This window comes from Leptosomus discolor, chromosome 26 (genome assembly GCF_034619465.1).
Source record: "Leptosomus discolor isolate bLepDis1 chromosome 26, bLepDis1.hap2, whole genome shotgun sequence".
In the NCBI taxonomy this organism is placed as follows: domain Eukaryota; kingdom Metazoa; phylum Chordata; class Aves; order Leptosomiformes; family Leptosomidae; genus Leptosomus; species Leptosomus discolor.
This window is the reverse complement of record NC_141416.1, coordinates 1,979,039-1,999,055: the sequence shown is the minus strand read 5'-3', so window position 1 is coordinate 1,999,055 and position 20,017 is coordinate 1,979,039. Positions and strand designations below refer to the sequence as shown.

At 54.3% G+C, this 20,017-nt stretch overlaps 2 protein-coding genes across 3 annotated transcripts in view; one reads left to right on the top strand and one right to left on the bottom strand.

The window, feature by feature from the left end:
• The first annotated feature begins 289 nt into the window (after positions 1 to 289).
• Positions 290 to 2,922, top strand: PSMB4 (proteasome 20S subunit beta 4). 2 transcript variants are annotated; one of them, XM_086478534.1, is made up of 7 exons: positions 290 to 417; positions 715 to 921; positions 1,316 to 1,462; positions 1,614 to 1,695; positions 1,795 to 1,911; positions 2,357 to 2,445; positions 2,784 to 2,922. In XM_086478534.1, exons 1-7 carry the CDS (start codon positions 290 to 292, stop codon positions 2,794 to 2,796), a joined length of 783 nt encoding a protein of 260 aa, XP_086334660.1. In that variant the 3' UTR covers positions 2,797 to 2,922. The 2 variants fall into 2 exon arrangements, with proteins under 2 accessions (XP_086334660.1, XP_086334661.1); XM_086478535.1 differs by lacking the exon at positions 2,784 to 2,922 and having other exon boundaries at positions 2,357 to 2,449.
• Positions 2,923 to 4,482: 1,560 nt separating this feature from the next.
• Positions 4,483 to 20,017, bottom strand: part of POGZ (pogo transposable element derived with ZNF domain) — a 29,956-nt gene continuing 14,421 nt past the window's right edge. The window contains exons 3-19 of the mRNA XM_086478261.1: positions 18,300 to 18,475; positions 17,461 to 17,569; positions 16,300 to 16,479; positions 15,309 to 15,370; positions 15,101 to 15,260; positions 14,207 to 14,316; positions 13,430 to 13,764; positions 12,550 to 12,704; positions 11,965 to 12,065; positions 10,923 to 11,069; positions 9,790 to 9,924; positions 9,159 to 9,331; positions 8,460 to 8,600; positions 7,865 to 7,924; positions 7,413 to 7,525; positions 6,596 to 6,620; positions 4,483 to 6,437 (exon numbers count right to left, since the gene is read on the bottom strand). Coding sequence (XP_086334387.1) covers positions 4,853 to 6,437; positions 6,596 to 6,620; positions 7,413 to 7,525; positions 7,865 to 7,924; positions 8,460 to 8,600; positions 9,159 to 9,331; positions 9,790 to 9,924; positions 10,923 to 11,069; positions 11,965 to 12,065; positions 12,550 to 12,704; positions 13,430 to 13,764; positions 14,207 to 14,316; positions 15,101 to 15,260; positions 15,309 to 15,370; positions 16,300 to 16,479; positions 17,461 to 17,569; positions 18,300 to 18,475 — 3,767 coding nt within the window. The 3' untranslated portion in view covers positions 4,483 to 4,852. The remainder of the gene's footprint in view (positions 6,438 to 6,595; positions 6,621 to 7,412; positions 7,526 to 7,864; positions 7,925 to 8,459; positions 8,601 to 9,158; positions 9,332 to 9,789; positions 9,925 to 10,922; positions 11,070 to 11,964; positions 12,066 to 12,549; positions 12,705 to 13,429; positions 13,765 to 14,206; positions 14,317 to 15,100; positions 15,261 to 15,308; positions 15,371 to 16,299; positions 16,480 to 17,460; positions 17,570 to 18,299; positions 18,476 to 20,017) is intronic.

The window sequence follows — 20,017 nt, the reverse complement described above, 5'->3', positions numbered from 1 at the left end:
GCCTCGCCCGTCCCCGCCTGCCCGTCCCCCCGAGAGGTCCCCGCGGCCCCCGGTCCTTCAGGGCAGCGCGGGGACCCCCGGGCCTGCAGCGGGGGGCGGGCGAGGCCCCCGGCCCACAGGGCCGATCCACGGCCCACGCCGGAGAGTTCCGCCACACACAAGATGGCGCACGGCCCCGCCCTCCCCGCTACGTTACGCTGGCCCCGCCCCTCCCCGCCTGGGCCTACGGCGGCCGGTAGCGGCCGCTCTCCCGCCGCGCCTGCGCAGCGCGGGCCGCACCGTGACTAAGATGGAGGTCGGGGGAGCGCGGGCGCCGCCGCCGTTCTCGGCCGGGGGCCCGGCCCCGGGACAGACGTACATTCCCGGCGGGCCCGGCCCCGGCCCCGCCACCGGCCTCCTGCCCTTCACCCGGACGCTGTGAGCGCGGGAGGGGCCGAGGGGAGCGGGGGGGGGAGGGGGGGGGTGGCTGGGGAGCTGGGGGGGGCAGCAGCGGGGCTGGGGAGGCGGGGGAGGGTCCCTGGGGTCTGGGATGGGGGGTCTGGGGTGACTGGAGACACTGGGGAGGTGGGGGGAGCAGTGCGGGGGGAGCAGAGGGGGGGGTGTGGGGCTGGGGGGGGGGGAAGAAATGGGGCTGGGGGAGGAAGAGAGGACTCAGGACCTGGGGGAGTCCGGGGGGGGTCTCGCTGGTGGCGGCGCTGACGTTTGGGTCTTCAGGAGCCCGATGGTGACGGGCACCTCGGTGCTGGGGGTGAAGTTCGACGGGGGAGTGATCATCGCAGCGGACATGATGGGCTCCTACGGCTCCCTCGCCCGCTTCCGCAGCATCTCCAGGCTCCTGAAGGTGAACGACACCACCATGCTGGGGGCGTCCGGCGACTACGCCGACTTCCAGTACCTCACGCAGATCATCGACCAGATGGTGTAAGTTCTCCTGTCCCGGGCTGCCGCGGCCGCAGCCCTGGTCGAGCCGGGCAAGCCCTGACCGTGCCGCGCTGCTCTCTCTCCCCAATCCTTAAGGGACTGAAATGCAGTTAAACGCAGTCCCTGAGCAGGGATAAAACGGAGCTGGGATCCCCCTTGTCCTCTGACCACCCCTTTGGTACCAGTGTCGTTTCCAAGTTCCCCGCCGAGCGCTGTGCGGACCCCGTTTCTTTGGGGCCGATTCGCAAGGTCTTGTTTGGAAACAGCCGGCGGGGAGTTGGCGGGGGGGGGGGGGGTTGCTCTGTCCCGCCGGTGCAGCTGGAGGGGGGCGGCTGCTCTTACCCGGGGTGCTTTCCAGCTTTTCTCAGTTGGGTGAAACCTCTCCCTAAATTAGCATCGACGAGGAGCTGTTGGGAGATGGTCACAGTTACAGCCCCAAAGCCATCCACTCCTGGCTGACCAGGGTCATGTACAACCGGAGGTCCAAGATAAATCCGCTCTGGAACACCGTCGTCATCGGAGGCTACTACAACGGCGAGAGGTGAGCGAGGGCGGGACGGTTGCTGCGCGTCCTTCCCCGCGGCCGCTTCTCGTGGCACGGGATTTCGGAGGTCTCTGGCTGCGGGTGGCGGCTCAGAAGCCGAGTCCCTGCCCGACGCCGCCCTGCCGCGCTCACCGGTCTGTCCCTTCAGCTTCCTAGGTTACGTGGACATGCTCGGCGTGGCCTACGAGGCTCCTACGCTCGCCACGGGCTACGGGGCGTACCTGGCGCAGGTAGAGTTCGCTCTTGCTCCGCTGCCGCCGCCGCCTTGGCGCTGGGTGGATTTGGGATTTATTGGGGTTTTTTTTTTTGCCCACCCCCCCCCCCCGCAGCCGTTGATGAGGGAGGTGTTGGAGAAGAAACCCAGCCTGACGAAGGAGGAGGCCCGCGACCTGATTGAGCGTTGCATGAAGATTTTGTACTACAGAGACGCTCGATCGTTCAACAGGGTGAGTGCCCGGCTCCGCCCGGCCGTGCTGAGCGCCGGCGTGCCTCAGGGTGACGTCCCAGCCCTCGCCCCGCGTCGTCTCGTGTCTCTGATCGCGGGAATCCTTGCGGGAGCTCCCGTGCTGGGGGCGTTAAGGGATCCCTGTCCTCCGGAGCCGCTCTCCCCTCGCATCAAACGGAGGAGCTGCCTTGAGTCCCAGCGATGCTGGTCTCCGGTGGGCTCTTGGATCTGATGATCCGTCACTGCAGCACCCAGAGGCTGCAGCTGTTTAGCTTTGGAAGCGTTTCTCTCTTCTTCTACTCCCAAATATCTCGACTTGCCCGCCCAGGGAAAAAGAGAAACGCGGAGCCACGTTGGCGCAAGCCTGTTCAAAGCTGCCGCCACTGGGAGCTTGACGGGGCCCGTCTTGAGGCTTTTTGGGAACCTTCTCCGTTTGCTCTCCGCAGTACGAAGTGGCGATTGCAACGGAGAAGGGCGTGGAGGTGGAAGGACCCCTGACCCTGGAAGCCAACTGGGACATCGCACACCTTGTCAGGTAACGCCCGGGGGTTACCCGCGCTTTGAGCTCCTCCCGGCGGGCTGGCAGATCCCACAGGCACGAGGGGGGTTAATCGAGGCCCTCGGGAGGATTCTCCTTGATCCCCTGCTCCGGGGGGGGCAGCTCCGGGGTCCCAGCCAGGCCTGAAGGCGTCGGGGCGGCGCCTCCCTAACGGCAAAGCCTTTTGGGCGTCCGTCTGTCCGTCCGCTTCGCTGCCTTTGCGCTTCCTCAGGAGCGTCGCCGACGGGCAGCACCCGGCCAAAGCCAAAACGCCGATTTTTTGTCTTTTTTTTTTGCCGTGTTAATCCCGACCTTATCGAAACGCCTCCTCGCAGCGGCTTCGAGTGACCTCGCAGAGCCGCGCCCGGCTGCCCGCGTCCCCGCGCTCGCCCTCCGTACGCGCTCTGGCTCCGTGACTCCTTTGGAAGCTCCGACGTGACTCGTTGTGGAAGGGAAATAAAGCTGTTGAGACAAGCCTTGTGTGTTTGTGCCGCGGTGGGGAGCGAGGTGGCGGGATGCTCCGGGAGGGCCGAGTGCAGGAAGGCTCCTGGTTCCGGGCGGTGAAGGTCACCCGCAGCCGCGAGTCCTTGTTTTTCTGGGAAAGGGCAGCAAAACAATAAATAAATAAGGTTTTTGTGGGCTGGCCCGAGAGGAAACGGAGCTGTCAGCAACGCCAAGAGGGGTACGCGCTGCTACCTGAGAGAAACAACAGTAAAAACATTTCTTCAGGAGAGTCTTTTATTAATGATTTTTCAGACTTTTATTTAAAAAAAAAAATCATCTCCCCGGGGCGAGGAGGTTGTTCCACCGACCCGAGCGTGGGGTTAAAGGGCAGGTAGGGGCTGCAGAGACGTGCCTCGGCCGGAGCTCTGCCGCGAGCGCTAATGAGGCCGAGCCCCTTAATTACCACCCCGGCTCTGGGTTACCTCGGGACACGGCGTTCCCAAACGCCGCCGCGGCCCCTCGCACGCGAAGAGCCGGGCGGAGCTCGCGCGGCGCTTGGGGCGGAGCGTTACGGTCTCACAAGAGGTAAATGGTTCTTCGTAATAAAAACACATGTTTATAAATCCATTTCCCTGGTTTTATTAAATGTTCCACTTATGTACATTTTCAAGATGAACCATGTACAGCTCTGCACAGGCTGCCTCCTGCTTTCCTCGGGGGGCTGGGGCAGGTTCACAAAACCTCTACGGAAACAGAAAGGTGCAGGTGCTTCTGGGTTCTGTAAGTCCAAATGCTTTCTCCGTTTAGACCGTAATACGTACAATTAAAAAAACCCCCTCAAACATGCAAATTGTAGAAAAATTGAAGCTGGCAGTGAAAAATAAAAACAAAGGTCTTCTTTTTGTGCACGTCACAGTTTGTTTCGTCAGGTCGGGGCTCTAACGCTAAGGAACGTAGTGTCTGATGGCGCTGGTGGAAGCGGGTTTATCAGCTACTCGTCGCTAAAAGGTCAAGGTCGAGCGGTCCGGTCGGTCTGAGCTCCCACCTACTGCACGGGAAGAGCAAGAGGGACTTGACTTTCCTCTTCCACCACGTACCCACGCCAGTAATTCTTTGGAGCACGGTGGGTGGCGGGTGGGTTCCCGGGGGGGGCGGGGGGAGGAGAGGAGCCACCGCGCCAGAGGCGGCGGGGGGGTGGGGGGAGCCGAGAGGTTTGGGTCAGCGCTGCCCCCAGCCCCTGCTGCGGAGCTCCCTCGGACCCCGGGGCAGGGTCGGGGCTCCCAAGAAGCGCTGCTGGCACGGGACAGGCGAAACGCTGGCGCTTGTGGTTTTTTTTCACAAGCAAAATAATTAACTCTTTAAAAAAAAACCAAAACAAAACAAAAAACAAAACAAAAAACCAAACCAGAACGAAACAAAAAAAAACCCAAACCAAACCCAAATCTTAATGGCCAATTATAGGAGGTTCACACGTTAGAGCAGTAACTCGTATCTAGATTTTCCACAGAAAGCTAAAGCTCTGGGTCAAGTGTTAAAAAAAAAAAAAAAAAAAAAAAAAAAAAAAGAAAGAAAGAAAAAAGAAAATCTGTGTTAAGACAACCAAAGAGATTTATATACTGGTTCATTAGCTACATATTTTTTTTCCTTTCTTTAGAAATGGTCACATTGACAATGTATAATTCAAAACATTTCTGCACAATAAAAACAGAAAACTATGATACAGTGAGGTAAAGAAAACGCAAAAATATTCACCCACAATATATTTTCAGAAAATACCAACACAGTGATTTTTCTTTTAAAAAAGCACAAAACTTATAAATGAACAGCATAAATGGCTATTTATCTGAGTGATCGCCTACGAATTTCCTAAACCCACAAATCCACAGGGAAGTGTAATGGTCTCATCCAACATTTATTTAAAAAATAACCCTTTCTGGATCACGATTCGCAGATCAGTGCCTCAGATTTCCATCAGATCCAAATCGGCATCTTCGAAGCCATAGAACGACTCAGTCTCGCTTTCCCCTTCGAAGAGCTGATGGAGGATTTCTGGGTCTGCGGATTCCTCGGCCTGGGTCCGATCCTGGGCCTCGGCCGCCGCCGCCGCCGCCGCCGCCTCCTGCTGCTCGTCGTTGAGCTTCAGCTGCTCCTCCAGCGAGGCGATCAGCTCCTCCTGCATGTCGGCGTTGCGCGTGGGCGAGTTGGCCGTGCCGTCCGGCCCGGGCAGCACGCTGGCCACCAGGAAGGACTGCTGCACAAGTTCGGGAGAGTCACTGATGACCTCCAGGACCTCCGCCAGCCAGCACAAAACCAGCTGGAGAAGAATGTCCGAGTCGCACGTGGAGTCCGCCATTTCCTTGGCCTGCTCTTTCCACTTTTTATGCAAGAAATTTTTCACAGTCCTTTTTATACAAACATCCAGAGGTTGGATTTTGGAGCTGCAGCCGGCGGGGACGACGGCCGGCAGGGTGCTGGACGCGCTCAGCAAGGAAAGTACTTCTTCCGAGAGGTGCGTTCGGTGACAATCCAGCACGAGCATGCCCTTGCTGTTCTGGCACTCCGTGTGCTTCTGCCACACTCTGGACGCCCACAACTCCATGACTTCGTCGTCGCTGTATCCGTTCTCCTTCGCTTCCAAGATGATGGACTCCGGCACGTTGGCGGGCTGCTGGACGCGACCCCTGTAGAAGACCAGCGTTGGGAGAACGCTGCCGTCGGCGAGGATCGTGAGGACGACGTCGCACCAGGGCTCGCCGGTTCCCACCGTCTGCAAAGCGTTCTCCTTCCGGTCGTCGCTGCTCAGCACCTCCACGTCGAGGAAGAGGGAGATTTCGTCGATGGCCGCGATCATCGAGAGAGGCAGGTCTTGAGTGTGGATTTGCCGCTGCACGAACTCGATGAAGCAACCGGCGTTGTCCTCCACGTCTTTGGGGAGAGGGTGAGCCACCGCCCTGCGAGTGTGCGTGCTGAGGTTGTGCCGCAGCATGAACCTCACCGCCCACTCGTAGGAGATCTTGAAGCCGCCTTCGAGGGAGCGGCCGATCTTGGTGGCTTTCTGGAAGAGAGTCTCCTCGTTCACAGGCAGCTGCTGCTCCCTCTGCGTGAGGACCCACTCCGCTAGTTTCTCCTCGGCCTCCAAGCTGAGGTACTTGCCCTCCGACAGCGATGCCAAGTTCTCTTCTTGGAAAGCTTGAAACCTTCGCAGCCAGCGCTTGATCCGCCGCTGCGGGTTTCGGAAGTGCTCCGCGGCCTGCTCGGTGTTGCAGCACAAGGCAAACAGTACAACGCGCAGCTTTTTCACCGACAGCTGCTCCTTTTTGCTCGCAGGCTCCGGCTCCTTTGCGGGCTGCTCGTCTTCTTGAGCATCAATATTTAAGCACTCTTCTTCCTGGCAGACCAGAGGTCTGTTGTAGGCTGCTGGTGGCAGCTCAGGCTCCAGGTCGTCTTTCGCAGGCAACACAGACTTTGTTTTCACAGTAGCAGCTTTACTGGGGGAATAGGTAGGGCAGGTGTTCTTCATGCTTTTGTCCTGGGGCTGAATGTGCCTTGAAGGGAGAGAACACAGGACCTTCTTAAAGCTGAGAAAATAAAGCTGATGAGGGAAAACAAAAAAAAACCACAAAAAAAAAAGGCAAACCAACCCACTACCCAACCCCACAAAGCGAAACCGGTGATGGCAGGTAAGAGTTTACAAACAGTTTACCTGGAATGTGATATCCAAGTAGGCCCTGTTAAGAAAAACAGAACGACAAAAAAACCATGTGTAGCTCAGCAAACACACACTAAGTCAGTCCAAACGAGTCCCCTTTGCAGAGAGGGGGATCCGTGCTCCTCTGCTGTCCCTCCGAAGCACCCCCATACGCCGCAGAACAGCCAATACTCACCCATCCCTTCCCACCCCAACCTCCTCCCACACCAAACGGACTGGTGAAGCCCGCCCAGCCGGGCAGAGCCGCGCTCAGCACCGTCACGTACAACCAGCAAAACCCCCACGTCCGTCTGGAAGGACACGCAGGGGTCGGTTCGCAGAGCTCGGCTTCGGCCGGATCCCTGCTGGTGATGCGCCCCCCCCTGCCCCCAAGCTTTGCAGTCGGCGATTCCCGGCTGGAACCGGAGCGCCGCTTTGGGCTCTATTCACACCCAGCATCGGCAGCTGCTCGAGGCCTCCCGGTGTCACTGGGGTACAATGCTGTCACGGAGGAACAGAGGAAGGCGCTGAAGCCCTCGGCATTGTCTCTCCCTGGGAAGATCCCATGAGAACAGCCGTAGCGGTGACACCGCCGAGCTCCAGGCAGAGCCAGCCCCACTTAAAGCTTAACTCTCCCATCTCCATAACAATGAAGACCCATTCAGGCATCTCCAGCAGGTCCCTACCCCTACCTTTTATCCGAACCCGGGACACTCAAGTGCTCAGCCCAACGCCAAACAAAGCCCCATTCGACCTGGAGTCTATGAACTGATGTATTGTGTCCCTGCATCAGGTTTTTTTGCGACTTTTCTGCTGCTTTTCAAACTCTTACCTCGGAAAATAATGTTACTAAACTCGTGTGACGGATTGAAGACCAGATGTTCGGCCATTGCATCACCCTCAGATGTTACAAAGAGGCAAGAGGAACAGGACAGCTTTACACCACTGGGGGAAAAAAAAAAAAGAGAGAGAGAAGAGTGCATTGAGCCTAGCATTGGTATTGGATATGAAAATATGTACATCCCCTCACTAACAACTGGGAAAAAAAAAAGCCACCCTCCAGTGCACAGAGGCCGTGTCCCCACCCCGAAGCATTAGCGCCCACTGGAAGGCAAGGGGAGCCTCAGCATGTGGCCCTCAAATGCAACACATTGGTTTTTGCCCCACAGGACAAAGGGAGCTTCTTCAGCAGCAGATCATGAAAGAACAGAACTGGAAGATCAGAAAGCGAATGCACATTGGATCCCCGGGTGATGAAAACGAGATGACGAAGTTTTCCATTACCAGGCAGTGTAGTTTTTAAACAAAGCCAAGTATTTCGGACTCTTCCGAGGAACGTGGTTGCTGTAAGACAAGAGAGTTTGTTAAACGTCAGAATTATCCGGGGTATTCAAAGAGCTCCAAAACCAGGCCAAACACAGCGCATTTACAAAGACAGACCCAGTCCTGCTGTCTGCCACTCGCGTACGCAAGGACACAAAACTCTGTGTCTCAGCCAAACCACCTGTACAGCAACGTTTAAAGATGCCCAGATTTTGGAGCAACCGTTCTGCCACCCCGCTCTGCGGTCTACCCGCAGTCCTGTGCGGACCACAGCCTCGCGGCATAATTTTTTTTTTTCCCCCTTTTTACAATTGTTAAATTATTACATCTGAGAGTTTTGCAAGCAATCCTAGGAGCACAGAAAAATGCCGGTTTTCTGCAGCAGCACGCGGTGCATGTCGTTAGCTACAACGCCGACGGCTCGGAAGGAACCTCGGCTCTTGTGTTTCTCATCCCGCGTGAAAGCCGCCACCCGGGCCTGGGCCTCACAAACCACCGCCGTGCACCGGGATCTCCTGACACCCCTTTCTCACGGCGCAGACGCAGACACACGTACTTGATCATGTGGTTGGCGTAAGCTCTGGAGCAGCAAGTGCTGTAGCGACACAGCGAGCAGTGCACGTAGGTGGGGAAGTGGTTTGGGAAGTCGGGGATTTCGAAGCTGCACTCCAGACAGGTCTGCCTCCCCAAGACACTCCTGAAGGCAAGAGGGATATTCCGTTAGCGGCCGAACAGCCATCGGGACAGGGAAGGATTCAACGACACGGGAACTGTCCCAAGGCCGCAGTCACGCCAGCCCCATCGCGCTCCCTGGCTTCCCAGGGCGCCTCGGTGCCAGGCTAAACGTTTCCCACTGGCTGTAGTCAGGAGTAAACAGTTTAAGAGTGGAGAATAGATAATAAATTTAAAAAAAAAAAAATTAAAGAAAAAAGAAAACCAATATTGAAGACAAGGCAGCGGGACAGGGTGGGCAGAAAGCCCTTACACTGGTGGAATCCCATGGTTTCTCTCGAAGCGCCCAACTAACTCTGTTATTTCGCCTTAAGGGCGGCTCGTAACACGACTCGGTCCCGGTTTGCGGGACGCCGGACTCCTGGCACAAAGCTGCCCTGGCACTGGCAGGCAGAGCCGTCCCGGGCTGCGGGTCGTGCTCGTCGCTGCGGCATTAAAAGAACTAACGGCATTTCCTTCCAAAAAAAAATTAAAAAAAAAAATCAATCGGGTTTTAATCTGAAATTTAGCAAAACGTTCTGACATTTTTTTGACTGCTCTCTTCTGGACGTTCCTCTGGACGGGCGGGTACAGGAAGATGGGCTGGGGATCGGTAGAAGACGACAGCGGGGTGGTTTCCTGCCCGGTGCCCTGCGGCATGTCGTTGGAAGATATCGGCACTGCCCGTGGCTGCCCGCGAGACGCCCTGATGGTCACCTGCAGCACACAGAGACACCCGCACCGCCTCAGACACGGGGCACAGCTGACTTCCCCGCAGAGAGCAAACGGGGGCTCCCAGGACACGGCTCGTCCCACCCACGGCCTCAAAGGGGACCCCGTGACCGGAGCCCCAGAAGTGCCCATTCGTCCCCAGCGTCTCGGAGGGCGGCCGGCAGCGACTCCGGCCGCCTCCACTCGCAGAGCCCTTGGTGAGGGGAGTTTTGCCTCTGGCGTTTCGCTGCCACCTCCTCTCTCTCCCCCTGTTTCTCTGAAGTGTCCCATTAGCTACGCACGCCAGCACGGGCAGAGCCTTCCTCTGTCCCGGTCGGTGTGGTTTGAGGGAGGCAGGCGAAGAGGAGACCAGTTTTGCAGCCCTCAGTAAACACACACCAGTACAGACGCTACGGGTGTTTCCCCGAGGAAAGGCAGGACGGGGGCCCGCCGGGATTCCCTACCTTGGTGCCGGGTTTCAATCCTTCCAGTTGTCTGGGCTTTCGGAAGGTTTTGTGGTGCTGCAGCTTGTGTTCAATCTTATCCTTGGCAAAGAGGAACTGGAGTCTACACTTGTTGCAGTGATAAACACTCTTCTTCTAAAGCGAACGCAACGAAAGACGTTTCGTTTTAGAGAAACAAGTCGCAACCACGCAGCAGGGTTTTTTTTGTTTAAAAAAGAAAAAGCAAAAAAAAACCAAAAAAAAAAACCCAACCCAAACCCCCACTTTTCCCCTCTTTGACACCAAAGGCAGCCCCGTTTTTCTTCAGCATCTGAAAGTCCCTCCCTGCCCAGCCCCACATCCTGGGTGTTTTGGTTTTACATTTTTTGTTTGTTTTGGTTTTTTTTTTTTTTTTTTTTTTAACTCAAGTCACCAGGCTCTGCAGAGACACCAGACCTGGAAGTGCCATGGGACAAGCCTCCCCCCCGGCCTGTCTGAGCCAGAAGCAGGCACACGAGCAGAGCACGTGGGGCAACGTCCTTTAAGAACCTGCCTGGCCTCCGCCTCGTACGGGAGGCAGCGAAGGACTTCGGGGCGGATCAGCTCGGGCCCTCGGCGAGAGCCCCACCCCCCCACGTTCTGCCCACACCCCGTGGCTACACCCAGGCAAAGCGCGCGGTTGTCGATACAGCCGACGCGTACGGCAGGAGAACACCGCGCTACGACAACCACGCTCGCCGTGGGCGTACAGCGTCACTTAGTTATTACCTGGAGATGAAAAAAAAAAACCCTAAAACCCAAACGAGCACAGAGCCCACGTTGGTTAATCATCACGGGAAGCAACACCCGCCAGCGAAACACGCCTTTTTTTTCTGCTCAGGAACAACAAATCGGCGCTACCCCCGAAGGAACAACGCCTGTTCCCCTCAGCACACCCCCGTGAGAGGGCTGCAGCGGCCAGCGCGCAAGTTGCGCTCGTCAGGCGGCGAATGCAGCCTCACTGCACCCCCTTCGGCCACGCTCGCCTCCCCTCCGCTTTACCGCGAGCCAACGCTCCACTAATCCCGCCCTGAGGATCCGCCGAGGCTCTGGGCAGCGGGAAGCGGCCTCGACAAGGGGGGGGGGGGACACACATGGCGGCCCCGAGGCGGTACCTGGTGCCTCATGAAGTGCTGCTGGAAAGCGTTGCCGTTCTTGAAGACCTTCAGGCAGTAAGGGCAGAGCAGGTGCCGCGTGTCCTCGTGGATCATGCGGAAATGGCTGTCCACTTCGGAATAGAGCGACGAGCGGTACTGACAGACCTGCGGGGGGAGACAATTAACGGCGAAGTCACGCGGGGATCTCTCTCTCCCCTATCCACCACGGCAACACGGAGATCTTAACGGCAACGTCCAGATCCCCAAAGGTACTTATCACCAGAAGTTAGGAGCCGGCTCCTAGAGAACCTGCTAGCTTATTCCAGCTGCAAGACACTAAATCAAGCAGTGTATATTCAGAGCAGTTTGGAGAAACAGTTTTGAACTACTTATATAAAAATTAGTGATAATTCAAGCTCCAGATCCAAGAAAAAAAAAAAGAAAAAAAAGGGGGAGACAGTCAGCACAAAGCAGTTGGAATATATTAAAGAGCAGCTTCTTCAGGGTCTACGTAAAATGCAGAATTTGGAACGTAATCTGTTTTAACGTAACGTATTTTAGAAGTTTCTTCTCTGCTTTTTCTTTGGAGGGACAGTGTTAGGACCTCTGGGTGGAAATGACGCACTCAGAATCCATGCAAGCACAAATCTCATGGCAACAGAGTGTCAAGAAAAGGTATCACACAAGCAACATAATCTCATCTGCTCCAGAGTGACAACTTCTCTTTATGGCACAGCCATTTGCCTGCAGGCCCTGGGAGGGAAAAAAAAATTAGGCTCTGGATGCCACTGGGACTAAGCAACCGTTTATCAAGCTGGTCCGGCTTCAGAGTGCTGGGAATGGGAGGCAAACGTTCAGCTACTGGTGCTGCCCTAGTGGCCACTGGACTTCTCCAAGTCCACAACTGGAAAAAAACCCACAGCGGGCTCCACAGCCCTGTTCCACGGCCCCAGCCTGGCTTGGGCCACTCCGGGCCACACGCTTTGCGGAGAAGTGCCGGATTTCCTCTTATTCTCCAGCCCAGGCTCGTGAAGTCCAGCCCCTGAAACGCTTTTAATACCTGACAAACGTAGGGCATCTCCCCCGGCTTGTGAGTGTCCTTCATGTGCTGCAGGAACATGGGCTCGCTCTCGAACGCCCACTCGCAAATCTTGCACTTTGCTGCAAAGGAAAGGAAAAGCAGGTAACAGCTGGGGGGCAAACCTCTCCCCCAACAAACCTGACAAGTTTCTCTGGTTGCAGCTGTCCCTTAAAACAACCCAAAAACTAGCTCTGAACCCTCTGAATTGGTAGGCAGCTAAAGGGATTCTGAAAGGTTTCCAAAAGGCAGCAAAAATGCTCTCAAACAAAGCGCTGGGTCCAACTACACCTCCTAACGAGGAGGCTTTCAGTGATTTTCAATCAGATGTCCATCTACTGATGAAAATTAACTTCTACCGTGACATCCTTATTATTATAGAACTCAGTCTTTAAAACGCTCTTGACAGTAAGTTTGCAGAAATGGCACTTGGCTGGATTTTTCTGGTGGTCTCCAAGCCACGCGCACCGAGGGGCAAGGCAGAACAGACCCTCCTTCCTCAGCAGATCTGCATTCGGGACGAGACAGAAACCCCCTGACGCCCAAACAACAGCCAAATCAACGTACTTGTTGACTCGTAGGGACTGTGGACGTTCTCCAGGTGACACTGCAGCTGGAAGGGAGTGGAGAACTGCCGGTAACAGTGCTGACAGATGGTGTGGACATCCACCTCTCCGTTCTGCTGATCCAGTTCGACGTGGTGCTTCATGTGATTCATAAATCTTACGGAGGCGAAGAGAAAGCACGTGAACAGAAACCCAAACATTTGGCACCTGTGACCCTGGAAGCCTCATGAACGCTGCACCAGGAGGGGTTTTTAACAGCATTAAGGTGTTTCCTTCTTGCTCTTCCCACCAAAAGCAAGCAAAGGCTCCTCCTCTCCCGCAGCCTCCCGGCTCCCTAACTGGGGGAAGTCAGAGGACAGGTTTCGTAGCACACAGGCTGTTCTACTCACTTTGAGCACTTCTGACCCCGACTTGGCGTTCAACTGATGATGCCAAAACATTTGAACTTAAGAGAAGAATCAGCAGTGCAGTTATCGCAGCAGAACACCCCGGGGGCTCGCTCAGAAGAACACACTATGTCATAAAAAAATATTTTCTCCCTCTGTTGAAAAAAATCATTGAACGAAGGCGCCAAGAGCAGCTCTTCAAGGAAAATGATTTCCTATTATCTACCAAGACTAGGGACGAGCAAATGAGACTTCTCTGCTGCGGAACACGGACGCAATTACTCCGACCGCACCATCCTCTCGTGACTTTTGCCCCGCCTGAACTGCGTGACGACGGGCAAGGCTCTGCCCTTCGCGCTTCAGTTCTGGCCCTAAGCTGCCACGCGGGAAAGCTGCAGGGCCCGGGCCTGATGCTCACGACCCGTTTTACTCCTGCAGGCCAGAGGGGTTCAGAGCGCTGCAGAGCGGTTTGGGGGGCCCGTCGCACTCCCTTACCGTATGTTGTTCTTTAGCCTCTTGGTGCAGTGTGGACACCTGAAGGAAGTGGGAACCTTGGGGAAGTTCAGCAGCTGGCTCACTTTGCCACCGTCTCTGCCGTAGTAGAAGTCATCCACCAACATGATGAGCTTACTTTGGGATGAGTCAACTACGTTTTCACTTGGCTCCGGAGCTTTAGCAGGTGGGGACAGCGCAGGGATAGGAGTAGAAGAGGGCGGTGAAGCAACGGCTGTCGTTTTTTCTGGAGATGGAGGCTTTGCAGATTGAATATTTGGTTCAGATTCTGGAGATTTTCTTTTCCTGAGGAATTTAACCATTTCAGGGCAGCAGTACTAAAAGAAAGAAAGAAAAAAAACAAAACAAAACACACCACACAAACACCCCACACATTAAACTGTATCGAGGAAGAGCCGTATAGACCGTTAAACACACAAAGACCAACCCACACTAAGGGAAGACGGAGGAACTTTGGGAAACTCTTGAGGAAAGGGTAATGCAGAGGCAACATCTGTTTTGGTTGTTTACCGGTACGCAAGATTAGAGAATAAACGCACCTCCTGGCACCAAGAGGATCTAAAACCGAGGGCCTGCCTACTTCCCGGGAGGGAGGCCGTGGAAGGTCCTCCAAAGGCCCCTCCTCGGCCTTGTCCCTGCTCCTAGTCCCACATTCTGCCTTTGCCCAGCAGCCCCTGGTCTAAGGGGGAGAGCCGCGCCGCGCGCTCCCCAGCCACGAGCCATCGCCCACGACCCACCCGTCTCGGCGGGGTCACTTACACACATGTGTCCTCTTAAAGCTTCAGTGACTCGAAACTGCGCATCACACCTCGGGCAGACCTTCCTGCCACCATCTTGCAAATCAAAGGTGGGAATAGGAGATGAACTGACTGTAACAGGAAACACACAAAACAAGAGAAGTAGAATCCTTACGCTTCACCTTAAACCTAGGCAATCTTTGTGGCATACTGCAACGCTTTAGCCTCAAGAGCTGCACTTTTAACTCCTAACTAGACTGGAAGAGGCAGGAAAAAAGCCAAAGTACGCAAACTTCTGACAACGTGCGTGACAAAACATACCCCCCAGCTGCTAGAATAAGGGTAGGAGTGTCTTCAAATCAGATTTAACAAATAACAAAAAAAAGAAAGGAAGGAAAAAAAAGATCGGCTCAACTCATCTCCCCTTTTTCGTTAATCATTTGTTTGCTTTGGTTTCCCACCAGACTACAACGCCTCGCGTTCACCTCCAGCTGTAGTAAGAACCTCGGAATACAGATGACACGAAATGTACCTTCAGTCAACTTTTGGACTCCCAAACACCTTAGGAAGGTGCTTTTTTTTTTTTTTTTTGGGAAGAAGAGAAGCAAAGATTTTATCCTTTTGCTTCCCTGTGTAGAGTACGTCAGGTGTGTGTGTTCTGGAGATGGCAGCATGCACACCAATAATGGTGAAGGCAGAATCACGTACGCAAGCACACAAACAAAATATAATCACTGGAAAGAACGTACGGAGAACGAGGAAGGCATTAATAGCAAATCTTTCCAAGCGTTCACCCCTACTATGAAATCCCAGGAGCTACAGGTTAGCATTTTGGGTTTTTTTTTTTACTCCAGAAAATAAACTTCCGAATTCTCAGCAGAACCAAGCGAGCGAAGCCAGCGGCTGTAGACCGTACCTTTTAGCGATGACGACGACGACGACGACTCTGAAACACTAGATCTCTGGGAACCATGCACAGGGCTGCTGTTGGAAACCACCAGCGGGCCAGGGCTCTGTCCTAACGAAGGAATGGTGTTCAGGGTATTCACTAGCTTAGCAACCTCATTGCCAGGGCTCTGTCCTAACGAAGGAATGGTGTTCAGGGTATTCACTAGCTTAGCAACCTCATTGCTGTTCTCACCAGTCACTCCAGGTCTCTTTACAGTCACAAAGCTCGCAATACTCACTGCCAAGGGAATGGATAATACAAGAACACTAATAAGGACTCAGTAAGATCTGACCCGCTGTGTGAACCCCGCCCCCACCTAGTACACCTTGCCTCTCGCTCGTCTCCGCCTCGAGTCTTCGCCAAAGGTGGCCAAGCCATGGACTGGCCTGTCCAGTAACGCCGAGGCTGGCAAGACTGGGAAAGCAAGTCTCCCTAACCTTCAGATCACGCTCCGAGATAGGAGCCGAGTCCCACGATGAAGGGAACCGCCTGCTGACGGTCACACAAGTTATCTGTATTTCTTTTCTAAAGGCAGCTGTGGATGAGCGCGGCCACTTAAAGCTAGAAACAACCTGACTGCTCGCTGGGCAAAGAAGTTATTTCTTTCGTTTTTAAACTGTTTGACCCTAGTCCTGAGCAATCATTTCACTCATGAATTCAGCCAATGTTTGGAGGAAGGGGGAAAAAAAAAAAAAGCAACAGGGTTAGTTAGTGCTTGTGTTCATCAGCTACGTAACTTCACCTTTCAAAACCCACAAGTGATTAACAAATCGTATTTCTCGCTTTTGGGGACTTCTAATCGATGGCGCCAGAACGTTCTACAAAACAGAACGTAACTCGTTCTCGAACCAAACTGGACACGATGGCAGGAGCGTCCTCATTTTCCAGGTTGGTAGGAGAGATGAAGCGTGAGTCAGTGACAGAGGCAGAAACAGAACCCAGGAGCTCTGACTCAACTTCTGCCTTTGAGCTGCTACGCCGTACGTTTGAAGACCAAATTACAGACAGGGTTACACACACGAGTGCCCTCGCTTTTCCATGGCAAGTCTTACCTAATTTGGGGTTAGTAGCTTGACTGGACTGCCCTGGCTGCTGCACAGTTAACTGTCCAAGTGCTGTTGGCTGCGTTGCAGTAGGTGTTGTGGAGGTGCTGGGAGTGGACTTACTTTGCGGTTGTGCCTGGGACTGTGGTACAGTGCTCCTGATGGTAAGCGTGGCCGGAATGACCGTAGTGAAAGTGTTGGTGGTGGGTCGGACCGGCATGGTTGTACCTGGTCTCACCTGGGCCATTTGAGAGAACACCTGAGGAACGCCAACCGCCGGTTTAACAAACTGGGTACCTGGGGCTTCAAAAAAAAAAACAAACCACCAAGTGAACAAGGTAGGTCAAGGAATCGAACTCCGCTCCTCGCACAGTAGTCACCGCGCGCGACCTATTTTCCGACGCTGCTGAGCTCCCTCAATTCCCAGCAGTTTCAGCGGAAGGTTGAAGAGTTCAGCACCTTAACTCCACTTCCCAAGCAGCCTAAAACTCAACACGGATGCAGACAGAGCGAGGACTGTATTTACAGCTTGTTTCAGGTGGAATTTCCCAAAAGGCCCAAACAGCTTACGAGCATAAATCCCGCTGGCTCTCATGGGGCTCACACTCCTACTCGCTAGGCCAAATGGAAACTCAGGGAAGGCTTCTTAGGGCAGGACAAGGGTGACCCCACGGTTACAAACCAGTTTGCGATATGAGGCTTTGGAGATGCGTTCTGGGGAGAGCGGAGGGTGACTCACGGCTAGCACGGTCGCTTTGGCGTAAGGCAGGTGTCTGGTGACACACGAGCTCTTAAGTCTTCGTGATGGTGCAGGACAGGCTTGAGCAGCAGAAATTAGCCTTAGAAAAACCATCCTCAGGGGGAGGCTTGGGCGCCAGGCAGTTTCCCAGCACTAGCACGGGCACAGGGGGATTTTGAAAGGCAGGAAGAGGGGCGGTCACGGGCTGGGACGTTGGAATTAAGTTACCTGGGGGAGCTTTTTGCAGAGGCTAGATTACACAGAGCTCTACGGCAGCTTCCAGCTGGAAGTCTCCTACTCTGCACAGTGGCTTGTTACTGCGACCAAAGCGCCTACTCTCCGCTGCCAAACCACCAGCGGAGTTACAGCCACAAATGGGGACAAACCTCTCGTTACTACAGAACCGAAATCCCCCCTCTTCAGAGCTACTAGACATGCAGGTGAAACACAGATTTCAAGTGTAATTTTGTTTTTTTTTTTTTTTTTTAACCCTTGGTACTCTAAAAAGAAACATGACAGTGGCTTTGGCTTGTTTCAGTCCTTACCTGGGACGAGGGTGATGGGTCTAACTGTTTGACCTTGCTGTACATTCAGAACAATTCCAACTTGGTTCATCGTGTTTTGTACAGGCCGCACATTCCTCACGGGAAATCCCTGCAGTCAAACAGTGCCATTACCATACTGAGTGTATTTGAAGCACTTTCAGTATGAGCTTTCTACCCTAAAAATCAAATAAACAAATAAAAAACCCCAACCCCACGGCACTATCATCTAGAGATCAACTGAACTGCGAGGCCACGCTGTCCTCCGCCAGCACCTACCCAACAGCAGGGCCACCTTCCTTAAATTCCAGGACATTCTGACTCTCAATCCCTTCCTCCTCCCTGAGCACCTACAGAAATCGTCTCCCAGGTCTTGGCCAATGCTCAAAGCAGACGGTGGGCATTTAAAAGCAATTAAATTACCTGTTTTATTTTCCTGGGAAACATGCAAAGTAATTAAGTATTCAGCAAAGTCAAAGTCACGCAGAGGGGACAGACCCACGTACAGCAGAGAGTTGGACCCTGCTGGTAAGGCTACAAGTGAGCCAGCGTGAAGTCCCACCAGACCTGCGGTGGCTCCGCGGGACCTGCTGGGCTGTGGAATGCGGCCAATTTTCTCAAGTGCGTTTCAACTGCAAAATGACTTGGAACACAAGCTATTTCCAAACAAAGCTATTTCTAAATCTACATAAGCTCAAACCCCAAACCCCAACAGATTTCAGCTCCAGTGTAACGGACTGAAAAGGCAAAGGGCACAAGGAAAACTGAAACAGGGAACAGTCTTCCACGGGTGAGTGCACCAGATCTTCTGCCCCAGCCATCCCGGCTGGAAGGGCGCTCACCTGGGTTGTTATGAAGATGGGCTGGCTGGCCACCGGAGAATTCGTGACGTGATTGGCATTCTGCATGATCTGGACAGGTCGTAATACCGGCTGAGTGACCATCGTGCCCAGACCTGAGGCCGGGTTCTGGGCAAGGATGAGCGGCTGCCCGCTTTGCTGGACGAGAGGATTGCCAGCTGGAAGGGAAACAGAGACACAGCAAAAGTCACACTGGTCAGGTAAAAAGGCTGCTGCTTCCCTCGTGCGCTCAGTCGGCAACTTCAGCCTTCAGAACTTGAATGAGTTTTCCAGAGCATGCTTTGAAAGCAAACTTGTGAAAATATCCAACCCTTCTACGTATTGTTTTAACATTCATACTTAGCTTAGGATTTTCCAAGCTACCCAGGAACTAGGTGTTCAAATCCCTTAGCCTTGAGCAACCTCAGAGACTGACTATTCCGGCCCCTACGTGCCCTTTGAACACAGCCACAGCAGCTAAAGAAAAGACTTTTTTTCTAGTCTCGTTAACTATTAAGTAAAAATTCACCTGCTGGCAGATACTGGGAAAACTTACGCTGCACTACTACAACCCCCAGCACAGGGTGTGCGCCAGCAGAGCAACACTGCACGTTTCGGAACAGCATCAACAATCACAGACCATCACGGAGTCTGCCGAGGGCTTCAACTAACCAGGACCAGGAAGCCACAAGAATTCTGAAGTAACCTCAAGTTGCCTTCAGCATCCTCGGATAGGAAGAGGACTACGGGACTGAACCTGAGGACGTGGCAGACAAACTTCGAGTTCAAGAAAAGAAGGAAAAAATAAAAAAAAGGGATTGAAAACACCTGGATCACACCGGAGTCGTGATGTGCAGCCTGCGTCACAAGAGTGTCTTACAATGGTTTAAAGTGCTTATTCTCTTGATTCAAAAGTGAAACATCCTGCTTGGGGAAAAAAAGTCAAGATGAGGAAGAGAGAGAAGTTTTATCCGCTGAACTCAACGGCTTCAGTATCGCACAAGACGTGGAACACGTCACCCAAGTCCTCCGGCATCAGAGCACGTTCACACAAGGGCAAACCACCAGGTTACCGCAGCTCAGCGAGACCCCCCACGTCAGCCGAGACCCCCCACGCCAGCCGAGACCCACTGTCCGGCCGGGTGCTCCTCGCCAGCTTCACCTGGAAGCGAAACCACTCCGCGCGGAACGTCTTCCCGGGGTTTTACGCCAGTGGATTTTATTTCCTACTCGCTTGTTGGACAACTTGCACTTCACGCTGAGCGGCAGCAGCTTTGTTCCTTACCACGGTGCTGACGGACCTGCCAGGGGGCTCCAACACTGCTGTTACCACCACCGTGCCCAGAGGGATTTCCCTGATGGATTTTCACTGCACACGTCTACTACGGGCTTGCTGCTTACGGATACAGCCAGCCACGCCTCTGCCGTGAGGGTCTGTCCCGAGGTGCACATCACCTCGGGAAGGTCTGAGGGCCAACACCCACGACCGCTGCTGGAGCCTCCCAGGAATCATCCCGCCGTAGACTCGCGGCACAATATGACTCGAGACTGACGGGACATCCGGGTTCTTTCAGGTCCAACGCTACTGCAGCCGCTGAAGTTGGAGGAAAGGCTCGCTGCGCCCCAACAGCGAGCGCTTCCTACAGAACCGCGTCAATCCAGGCCCAGACCCGCCGCACGCCAAAACGTTCTGACCCGCGGCCAGGAGACGCTTTACGCCG